The sequence below is a fragment of the Scyliorhinus canicula genome, chromosome 1, assembly GCF_902713615.1.
Source record: "Scyliorhinus canicula chromosome 1, sScyCan1.1, whole genome shotgun sequence".
NCBI lineage: Eukaryota > Metazoa > Chordata > Chondrichthyes > Carcharhiniformes > Scyliorhinidae > Scyliorhinus > Scyliorhinus canicula.
In genome coordinates, this window is record NC_052146.1 from 219,618,046 (window position 1) to 219,630,069 (window position 12,024).

The window sequence follows — 12,024 nt, forward strand, 5'->3', positions numbered from 1 at the left end:
CTCTGCCCCCCTCTCTCGCTCTGCCCCCCTCTCTCGCTCTGCCCCCCTCTCTCGCTCTGCCCCCCTCTCTCGCTCTGCCCCCCCTCTCCGCTCTGCCCCCTCTCTCGCTCTGCCCCCCCTCTCTCGCTCTGCCCCCCTCTCCGCGCTCTGCCCCCTCTCTCCCGCTCTGCCCCCCCTCTCTCGCTCTGGCCCCCCTCTCTCGCTCTGCCCCCCTCTCTCGCTCTGCCTCCCTCTCTCGCTCTGTCTCCCTCTCTCGCTCTGTCTCCCTCTCTCGCTCTGCCTCCCTCTCTCGCTCTGCCTCCCTCTCTCGCTCTGCCTCCCTCTCTCGCTCTGCCTCCCTCTCTCGCTCTGCCTCCCTCTCTCGCTCTGCCTCCCTCTCTCGCTCTGCCTCCCTCTCTCGCTCTGCCTCCCTCTCTCGCTCTGCCCCCCCTCTCGCGCTCTGCCCCCCCTCTCGCGCTCTGCCCCCCTCTCTCGCTCTGCCCCCCCTCTCTCGCTCTGCCCCCCCGCTCCTCCTCTGCCACCCCTCTCTCGCTCTGCCCCCCCTCTCTCGCTCTGCCCCCCCTCTCTCGCTCTGCCCCCCCCTCTCTCGCTCTGCCCCCCCCTCTCTCGCTCTGCCCCCCTCTCTCGCTCTGCCCCCCTCTCTCGCTCTGCCCCCCTCTCTCGCTCTGCCCCCCTCTCTCGCTCTGCCCCCCCTCTCTCGCTCTGCCCCCCTCTCTCGCTCTGCCCCCCTCTCTCGCTCTGCCCCCCTCTCTCGCTCTGCCCCCCCTCTCTCGCTCTGCCCCCCTCTCTCGCTCTGCCCCCCCTCTCTCGCTCTGCCCCCCCTCTCTCGCTCTGCCCCCCCTCTCTCGCTCTGCCCCCCTCTCTCGCTCTGCCCCCCCTCTCTCGCTCTGCCCCCCCTCTCTCGCTCTGCCCCCCCTCTCTCGCTCTGCCCCCCCTCTCTCGCTCTGCCCCCCCTCTCTCGCTCTGCCCCCCCTCTCTCGCTCTGCCCCCCCTCTCTCGCTCTGCCCCCCTCTCTCGCTCTGCCCCCCTCTCTCGCTCTGCCCCCCTCTCTCGCTCTGCCCCCTCTCCATTAGCGCTCTGGCCCCCCCTCTCTCGATCTGCCCTCCCTCCCCGCGCTCTGCCCCCCCTCTCCTCAGCTCTGCCCCCCCGCTCCGTCGCTCTGGGCCCTCTCTCTCGCGCTCTGCCCCCCTCATTCCTCGCGTCCTGCCCCCTCTCACATCGCTCTGCCACCCCTCTCATCGCTCTGCCCCCTCTCTCGTCTCTGCCGCCCTCTCGGGATCGCTCTTCCCCCTCTCTCGCTCGGGCCCCCTCTCTCGCTCTGCCCCATCGCCTCGCGCCTCTGCCCCCCCCTCTCTCGCTCTGCCCCCCTCGCTCGCTCTGCCCCCTCTCTCGCTCTGCCCCCTCTCTCGCTCTGCCCCCCTCTCATCGCTCTGCCCCCCCTCTCGTCGCTCTGCTCCCCTCTCTCGCTCTGCCCCCTCCTCTCTCTCGCTCTGCCCCCTCACTCGCTCTGCCTCCCTCTCTCGCTCTGCCCCCCTCTCTCGCTCTGCCCCCCTCTCTCCGCCCCCCCCCCCCCCCCCCCCCCCTTCCCCCTGCTCTCGGTCGCTCTGCACCCCCGCTCTTGCCTCGCTCTCCCACTCTCTCTCTTGCTCTCTCTCTTCCCCTCCTTCTCACTTTGCCTCTCTTGATGCCTCTCATTCTCTCTCGTTTTTCTCTCACTATCTCTTGTTTACTTTCTCACTCTATTTGCCACTCTATTGCTCACTTGATTTCTTTCTTTTGATTTCTTGCTCTTACACTCACGCTCCTTCTCACTCCCTCTACAATTCCTGCTCCCTTCCTCTTTCATGCTCCCTCATTTCCCCCATTGCTCCGTCCCTGCCTCTCGCTCCCATGCTCCCTCTTTCCTTCCCAGTTCCGCACTCGCTACCTTCCTTCTGCTCCCATGCTTCCTACCTGCTTCCTGTCTTCTTCCTGCTTCCTGTCTTCCACCGCCCCCTTACTTCCACCCAACCTCCCTACACTCTGTGCTTCCTCCCACCCTCTCTGCGCCCTCCTTTCTTGTTTACGTAACCTGCCCCTTTCCTCCCCTTAAAGTCCCTGCACCCCACTTCCCCCACCTCACCTCCTCTAGTCACTCGTTCACTCTGTCTCTTGCTCAAATCTCTCTCTGTGTGTATTTCTCTTTCCACACCCCAACCCCCAACCCACACACTTTCTCTGTCTTGGGTATGCTAGACTTTACACGATGAATTGATAAACCATCAACCAGAAATGGACAGGCTGTCTGCAGAGCCACAAGGAATGGGGGAAGACTTGACTTCTGCTCAGAAGACCTACAGCCTGGAATTGGAGGCAATTCAAGTGCGGTGGAGAAAGCTGATGGCAAAACTTCAGGAGGACAGCCAGATGTTGGAAGACACAATATCGAAACTGCAGCAATTTCAGGTGAGTGAGATAAACAAAATGAGTGTTGCACAGTATTGAACGATAGAGACCTCGATCTACCAGGTAGGAGAGGGAGCAAGCAAGAAGCATAAAAATTACAAGATATCTGATCCTGGGCAGCACGGTGGCGCAGTAGTTAGCCCTGCTGCCTCACGATGCCGAGGTCACAGGTTTGATCCCGGCTCTGGGTCACTGTCCGTATAGAGTTCGCACATTCTCCCCGTGTTTGCACGGGTTTCACCCCCACAACCCAAAGATGTTGCAGAGTAGGTGGATTGGCCACGCTAAATTGCCCCTTAATTGGAAAAAAGGAAAATCTAAAATACAAAAAAAGATATCTGATCCTGCAACATTCCCCCAGTACTGCACTGTACCCAGCCAAAATTTATATTCTACATTCCCATTTCTGAAGTGTTGACTTCCCTCAGAAGATTGCAGGTCAAAGCCACAGAATGCACAATCTCGACTGACACTTTGATGCAGTACTGAGGGAATGCCACATTCTCAGATGTTACCTCTTAGAAAAACTGAGGCCCTGTCTGTCTTTTCCGATTGACATAAAAGATGCTGTTTTTTCGGGAAATATTTTGATGAAAATTTTTAACAATTTTAATACAAAACCCAGAAAAACACGTTAGCAATTAAAAAGTAAGAGCCCCCACTGAGGAAACCGGAGCACCTGGAGGAAACCCACGCAGAAACAAGGAAAACATGCAGACTCCACACAGACAGTGACCCAAGCTGGGAATCGAGCCAGGCACAGGGGACCTTTTATGTACACGGAGAGAAGGCTAGCCGCCTGTTGGTTCACCAGCTGAGAAAGTAGGAAGCCATGAGTGAGATAGCCCAGGTAAAGGACAGCAGAGATGGACTGGTAGGCGAATCAAAAAAGGTCAACCAAGCATTTGAGGCAGGGGTGGGCAAACTACGGCCCGCGGGCCGCATGCGGCCCGCCAAAGGTATTTCTGCGGCCCACCAAGTCATTAAAAAAAAAAAAAAAAAAATTTTTTAAAAAAAATTTTTTTTTTTTTTTTTTTAAATTTTTTTTTAAAGGTTAATGGATGGGGGGGGCTGTTGGGTTACTTACTGGTATAGGGTGGATACGTTGACTTGAGTAGGGTGATCATTGCTTGGCACAACGTCGAGGGCCGAAGGGCCTGTTCTGTGCTGTACTGTTCTATGTTCTATATGAGGCGCCCACAATCATAACCGGGTGAAGTAATTATTTTACTTAATATACTATGCGGCCCTTTGTGAATTGTGAATTTCTGAATGCGGCCCTTGCACGGAAAAGTTTGCCCACCCCTGATTTGAGGCCTTCTACTGGGGACTGTGCACCTCTGCTCTCGGGGATGAAACGGTTCCTTGATGGACTGGGCATGCCTCTCGTGGGGGAAGATAGATGGAAGGAGCTGGCAGCACCAATAGGATGGGGTGAGGTCATGGCGTCCATCAATTCCATGCAGGTAGGGAAGGTGCCGGGACCTGAAGGGCTCCCGGCCGCTTTCTATAAAAAATTTGCACCAGCTCTGGCCACACACCTGTGGGAGATTCTCTCAGACTCGCCAGCAAGGGCCATTCAACCTCCTATGCCAATCCCGGCCAAAGACAAAGATGACGGAATGTGGATTATATAGAACCATTTCGTTGCTTAACGTAGATGCAAAAATACTCACGAAAGTCCTGGCCAAGAAACTGGAAGACTGTCAACCACAAGTGGGTGCAATGGACCTGAAGGACTTTGTCAAGGGTAGACGGCTAATTGTGAACGCCAGATGGCTAATTGTGAACGTGAGATGGCTAATTGTGAACGTCAGACGGCTAATTGTGAACGCCAGATGGCTGTTGAATATACTGACCCCATCTGGAGAGAGAACACCAGAGGTGATCGTCTCCCTGGATGCAGAAAAGGCCTTTGACAGAGTCGAATGGAAGTACCTCCTAGAGGTACTGGAGCGGTTTGGGCTTGGGACGGGGTTCACCTTGTGGGTGAAACTCCTGTACAATGCCCCCAAGGCGGGTGTTCTGACCAACACCACCAGTTCTGAATACTTCCAGTTGTACAGGGGCACCAGGCAGGGATGCCCGCTGTCCTTGCTCCTGTTTGTCCTGGCACTTGAACCCTTGGCGATCGCCCTGTGAGACTCAAGAGGCTGGAAGGGCATCTGAAGAGAGGCAGAGAGCACAGAGTCTCACTCTGTGCGGATGACCTGCTCCTGTACATCTCAGACCTGCAGAACAGCCTGAAAGTAATCATGAAGCTCCTGGAAGAGTTCGGGGCCTTCTCGGGCTACAAACTCAACGTGGGTAAGAGCCAGGTATTCCCGGTGAATCCGAACGGGGAAGAGATGGAGCTGGAGGGGCTTCCATTCAATTAGCTCCGCCATTAATTGTGATCATGGCTAATCATCCAATCTCTCCTCATACAGCCTGGTAAACCTTCGCTGCACTCTCTTTAGAGCAACAACATCCTTCCTTAGATAAGGAGACCAAAATTGCACACAATATTGCAGGTGTGACTCACCAAGGCCCTGTATAATTGCAGCAAGACACCCCTGCTCCTGTACTCTAATCCTCTCGCTATGAAGGCCAACATACCATTTGCCTTCTTTACCACCTGCTCTATCTGCATGCTTACCTTCATTGACTTCAGTGGGACCCTAAAATTACATCCTGTGAAATTGAACTATCAAGGATCATAAAATAAAATAGTAAAATATTTCACAGGTCTTAATAAAAGGGAAGTCTGTGATGGGAATAGGACCATTAAGGGATAGACAGGATAGTACCACAAGTAACAATGGGCAGAAATAGAACAAACAGTGCAGAAGGAGGCCATTCAGCCCTTCGAGTTGGCACCGACCCACTTAAGCCCTCACTTCCACCCTATCCCCGTAATACAATAATCCCATCTAACCTTTTTGGACACTAAGGGCAATTTAGCATGGCCAATACACCTAACCTGCACGTCTTTCGACTGTGGGAGGAAACCGGAGCACCCGGAGGAAACCCACGCATACACGGGGTGAACGTGCAGACTCTGCCCAGACAGTGATCTAAGCCGGGAATTGAACCTGGGACGCTGGAGCTGGGAAGCCACAATGCTAGCCACTTGTGCTACTGTGCTGCCCTTATTTTGCTTTAGTATTTACCAGGGAGATGGAACAAGTAGAAATGATATTGCATGAGACGACGAGCAATGAGATTAAGTGCATTGAAAATAAAAATGAGGATGTATTGAATAAACTAAACTCAAAAGTTGGCAAATGTTGCATCACCTGCAAATGTTGAAATTATGCTTTGTACACCCAAGTCTTCAGTCATTAATATATATTTTTAAAAAAGCAGTGCAGTTGAGGGAGATAGGCAAATTTGAATAGAATTTGAGAAGACTCAACAGTCATGCCCAATATAATTTAAAGAAAACGTTCCAAGTCACGAATCACATGTGAATAATTTTTTCTTTAACATGGTACTGGAGACGGGTGGAATTCTCTCTAAACCAACCTTCAGGAGAGGAAGAAATTAGAGAAATAATTAAGGGGGAAAATATCATCTTGGTTGGTAATGTTCAAAAGCCACACAGATACATTCATGTTTCCTCTGACCCTTCTTCAACCTCCTATCCACCATTTTGGTTGAATTGACCTTGTTCTCCAAACCAAAGAATGTTTAACTTGTCCTTGTTGAAGTGTTCATTTATTTTTGATGCTTATTAAGTCCATACCTTTCTCATTCTGTTCAATGCAGAAAGATGCAGTTGCCGTGGAGAAATGGATGGATCGTGCAGAGACCTTCTTGTGCAAGGAGACTGCCGCATTAGACAATAAGGAGGGATTCCAGTGGCAGGTGGAACAGTGCACGGTAAGAACTGATCTGCCATTGGATTAAGAACTTTTTGGTTGTTTTTGAAAAGAAACTTGCAGCAATTAGAGGTTATTCATTTTTGTTTGTACTTTATTCTTTTATATTAAACGAACTGTTCCTTAATTGTTCAGAAGTCTGAGAACACGCACGGGCACACTCAAAAACAGCTTCTTCCCCACTGTCACCAGACTCCTAAATGACCCTCTTATTGACTGACCTCATTAACACTACACCCTGTATGCTTCAACCGATGCCAATGCTTATGTAGTTACATTGTATATCTTGTGTTGCCCTATTATGTATTCTCATGTATTTTCTTGAATTTTGTTTAATTCCCTTTTCTTCCATGTACTGAATGATCTGTTGAGCTGCTTGCAGAAAAATACTTTTCACTGTACCTTGGTACACGTGACAATAAACAAATCCAATCCAATCCAATTTGTAGAGACTAGATTGTCTTGTTAGTATGGTTTGTTTGAGAGCTTCCTGCAACTGTACTATAAATACAACACCCTTTTACAGAAACCCCAATTTTAAGGAAGATTTGAATTACTCAGTTCTTTTCCTCTATCTCTATATATGCAGACATTGATGAATGAAATTCAGAACATCCAGACAAATTTGACGTCAATGAATGAGATTGAGGAGTCACTGAAAATGCAGCCAGTGTCAGCTATCTCCAAATCTATGGCATCTCACATGGTTGACTACCGAATACGATGGGAAAGTGTGAGCAACCAGGTATTGTTCATTCATGGTTCTCCGGTGAATCAAAAGGTGTGGATGATTATGGAAACTTTGGAGCATAATCAGAAACAGTGAAAAAGATGGAAATATGTTTGGGTCTTTACTTTGTGGGAATGTTCTTACTGGAAATGTAAGATGTTTACCCAAGGATAAGTTACTCTGAACCATGAGATTGAGCTCTTTCTCTAATTGTATTTTTTATAGTCCAGGCTTATAATTCTACCTCTCCAACATTTCCCCTCTTTCCTGCGCTGACTACTGCTATCAACAGTACCTTTGCCAAAATTTATGGGTCACAATTCTAGGCAACACTCTCATCTCCAATTCTGAAGATTGTGTTTTCAAGCCAGAGATCTAGAGAACTGAGCACAGAATAGTGTCTCTACATCGTGCCACCTAGAATTGTCCATAGTAAGGAGTAATACGCCTGGCATGAAGGCGAAGGTCTTGATGTTGTGCACAATTAAGGTGTGCTGATGTTACCTGAACTACTTTTCTCTAATTATATTTCAGTGTTTATGTTTTTGAACTTTCCAGATCCTTTACTGTTGCATCTCAAAACCTTCCTTGAATAAAGTACTTATTCTATTAATTTATATTTACAGTAGTTCTTTCTGGGTTAAGTGACAGATTTCAGATTTTTTCCTTAATCCCTTAATAATGCACCTCTTGTACAGTCATTTAAAAGGTGCCTAATGTTACTTACTTTATATGACTTTGATGCTGCAGAGTTGGAGTGCACTTTTCTTGGTTCCTTAGTTACAGACTCCTGTGTGTAATCGCAAGTAATGCTAAAGTTTATTCATGTTTCTATCTTTTCAGATTAAGTCTCAGCAGACTAGATTGTCTGAAGGGCAGGAGAAGACATTGAACTTGAGGAAAGATCTTGCAGAGATGCGTAAGTGGACCATGCAGGCCGAAGAGGAATATTTAGAGAAGGACTTTGAGTACAAGTCACCTGAGGAATTAGAGACTTCATTGGAGGAGATGAAGGTAAGATGTAACGTGCTGCTTCTAAAAATGATGAGGTATGAATGTTGCAAAACTCAACTGCCTACCTCGGTGTTTGGGAACTAAGGGACAAAGGCAGATATCAAAAACAAATCCTGTTAAATCAAGTTAAGTAAAAGGAGTAGAGTGATAGGCTCAGAACTAAACATAGAGAGCTGCTGGTAGCAAAATGGGCTTCAGAGAAGCCTGAAATTCTGAGGGGTAAGCCAAAGGTTGGTGACTCTGCTGCGGGTCAAAAGAACAAAGGTATCCTTTTTGGAGCAGTGGTGTTCTGATTGACATGGCCAAAGATCTGAAAGTGTGCCCGGAAGGTGAAGCTTGAGTATATGTAGCGATCCAGGAGAAAAGAATCGACGACGGCGAGATTAAATCCTGGAGGTCAATCTTGGCTGAAATCACCCAAGTGAGAGTGATGTGTGGGAGAGAATTCCCAGGCAAGTTTTGAATGTATGGTAGAACAGTGGACAGCACTGTTGCTTCACAGCGCCAGGGTCCCGGGTTCAATTCCCGGCTTGGGTCACTAACTGTGTGGAGTCTGCACGTTCTTCCCGTGTCTGTGTGGATTTCCTCCGGGTTCTCCGGTGCCCTCTCACAAGTCCCGAAAGATGTGCTGTTAGGTAATTTGGACATTCTCAGGGCAGCGCAGTGGGTTAGCACTGCGGCCTCACGGCGCTGAGGTCCCAGGTTCGATCCCAGCTCTGGCTCACTGTCGGTGTTGAGTTTGCACATTCTCCCCGTGTTTGTGTGGGTTTCGCCCCCACAACCCAAAGATGTGCAAGCTAGGTGGATTGGCCACGCTAAATTTTAGCCCCTTAATTGGAAATAATGAATTGGGTACTCTAAATTTTCAAAAATAAAAATAAAAATTTGGGCATTCTGAATTCTCCCTCAGTGCTCCCAAACAGGCGCCGGAATGTGGTAACTGGAGGATTTTCACAGTAACTTCATCACAGAGTTAATGTAAGCCTACTTGTGACAATAATAAAAATTATTAAGTGGAGATTGGAGACCCTGGTGCAAAAGACGGTTTCAGTAAGACCAGTTGGCTCACAGTGCAATAATGGTCTCAATGAGTTGTTAACAAATCTATATAATCTGCATTGGTCGCACCAGTAATTTATTTAGTAGTGTTGTATGTCTGACTATAGTTAGCTTTTTAATTTGCATGTATCATGTACTTAGCTTGAATATTAGAGTATAAGGTATAGATATTGTACACTGTGTTATCTTTCCAAATTTGTGTGTGTCTATAAAGATGTAGCTAGAGTGAATGAGCCATGAATTTTTGAATACTTTTCTTGTGCATGTATTGAGATCCTTCCAACTTTTTGGTCTTGTGTAATATAGTTTATTTTTCTGGTTGAATAAATGTATTATTTTTTGTTAAAAGTTCATCAGCCGACTCCTGTGAATTTTTAAAGTAGCTTACCTCCAGTTTTCTTTTTGCAAATAATAAAAGGTGGGGTCTGACAAGCCAGGTTTCACTTTGGGATCTGACTTGTTCAGTATTAACATCAGCTGGGATGGTAACATAGAACGATGGAAAAGTTATGGCACAGAATGAGGCCATTCAGCTTATTGTGTCTGTGCTGGCAAAAAAAAATGAGAGACTTGAAACAAAGTGGGCTTGTGAGAAGCCTGAAGATTTGAAAGGGCAGCCAAATGAGTAACAAATGGCCAAAATAATTCTTGTTAGAAATTTTGACATTTTAATTGTTTAAGATCAAATTTGCCTTCAGTAAAGTCCAGGACATTATAGAAGCAAGGTCACAGGGTCTCAGGCCTGTGCTGTTAGCAAATGTTGGGCAGGGCGACAGTGCAAACACTGGGCAAATGTCCCTAAATTGAAGCACCTGAGCCAGAACATGATTGAAGTTTGTAAAGTGTAGATGTATGGACATCGGGCAGAGAGAAGATTTTGCTCTTTTTTGAGGTTTATTTGAAGAATAACCACATGACTTTTTCCCTGCAGCGGGCAAAAGAGGAGGTGCTGCAGAAAGAAGTTAGAGTGAAGATTCTGAAAGACAATATAAATACAGTTCTTAAGAAAGTGTCACCCAGTGATCAGGAAATAATGTCCCGGGATCTTCAGGCTGTGTTGGAGAATTACAAGAGGCTTTGTGATCGGGTTGAACGAAAGTACCTGACGTTAAAGGTGAGGAGTTGTGATTACACTTTAATCAAAATAAAAGGATGTTCCAGTGATGACATGTGTTAGTGCCGTTTGGTACAATGCAAATCATTTTCTATTCTTGATGGTTGGTGGAGGTATCCAGGGAAGGCAGCTAGAGAGTCAGCTCACACCTGCTTGTGCAAGTTGAGTGGCATTAGTAAGGGGCTGAAAGAGATTATGTTGTGTTAAGTGATATTAGTTTTTATTTTTTTTTAAATTTAGAGTCCCCAATTCATTTTTTCCAATTAAGGGTCAATTTAGCGTGGCCAATCCACCTACCCTGCACATCTTTGGGTTGTGGGGGTGAGACCCACGCAAACACGGGGAGAATGTGCAAACTCCACACGAGCAGTGACCCAGAACCGGGATCGAACCTGGGACCTCGGGATCAGGGCTAACCCACTGCGCCACGGTGCTGCCCTGTTAAGTGACGTTAGTGAGGAGTAGGAGCAGGTTATCTCCTATTGAGTGGCATTAGTGAGGAATAGTATTTTGAATAGTTATATCCTGTCGAATGGCATTCCTGAGGGGTTAGAGCAAAGTTTCTGAAGAGGGGAGAGCTCAAAACCGTTCAAAATCAGAGGAAAGAGCATAGCGTATGTGTGTGATGCTTTAAAGCTGATTTTAAAGCTCAACTTGAACATCTGGTGGTTACCAATTGGAAACCTCATTAGGTCTGATGTCCAGAAAAATCTAAATGCAAAATATGTCACACTTGACTCCCTCATTGGATGAATGCAAGCAGCACTGACTTTATGGTTGTCCTTGCAGTTTAGGAGCACCACTCCAAAACCTGGTGACACTGGTACAAATAGAAAAAGTAGCTTCATACAGGTAACAAAGGAAACGTCCGTTTACCATCCGCCCTGTCAAGTCCCCTCAGGATCTCATATGTTTCAAAAGATTATCCTTCCTTCTAAATTCCAATGGACACAGGCCCAACCTTTCTATCCTTTCCTTATAAGATAACCCTGCCCTCCAGCCAAGATATTAGTCAAGTTAACCTTCCTTCTCTGAACTGCATCTAACACATTTATATCCTTTCTTAAATAAGGAGACCAAAGCTGTACACAGTACTCCAGATGTGGTACCACGAATGCCCTGTATACCTGTTAAAAACATCTCTAATTTTATATTCTATTCCCCTTGCAATAAACTACAACATTTCATTTGCCATCCTAATCACTTGTACCTGCATACTAACTTTATCTGATTCATGTATCAGGTTACCCTGATCCCCTTATAAGTTCTCCAATCTCATTCCATTCAAATAATATGTTGCCTTTCTAATCTTCTTGCCTAGGTGGAGAAGTTCATATTTTTCCACATCTGCCAAATTGTTGCCACTCACGTAACATATCTGTGTCCCCTTGCAGACTCCTTGGGCGAAATTCTCCGCAACGGCCGACGCCGTCGTGAAACCCGGAGTGTTTCATGACGGCGTTGGAGGCCGCTCCTCGTCCCCTATTCTCCCCTATTTTCTATTTGCTAACGAATCCTCTATCAACGCTGATATGTTATCCTCTGCACATGAGCTCTTATTTTGAATAGTGACCTTTGATGTGGCACCTTGTCAAATGCTTTCTGGAAATCTAAGTACACCACATCCACAGATTCTCCTTTATCCATGCTGCTTCCTACTTCCTCAAAGAAATCAAGGTTGGGGGAAGATGGGTGGTGTGATGGTAATGTCACTGAACTGATAATCGAGAAGCCCAGGCTAATGTTCCCAGGGTGTAGGTTCAAATCCCATCGTGGCAACTGGTGGAATTGAAGTTTAA

The 12,024-nt window shown here is 47.4% G+C and overlaps 1 protein-coding gene across 1 annotated transcript in view; it reads left to right on the forward strand.

The window, feature by feature from the left end:
• Window positions 1-12,024, forward strand: part of utrn (utrophin) — a 560,528-nt gene that overhangs the window by 163,599 nt on the left and 384,905 nt on the right. The window contains 5 exon segments of the mRNA XM_038808060.1: window positions 2,236-2,445; window positions 6,196-6,309; window positions 6,898-7,053; window positions 7,882-8,052; window positions 10,043-10,225. Of these exon segments, the coding sequence (XP_038663988.1) occupies window positions 2,236-2,445; window positions 6,196-6,309; window positions 6,898-7,053; window positions 7,882-8,052; window positions 10,043-10,225 (834 nt within the window).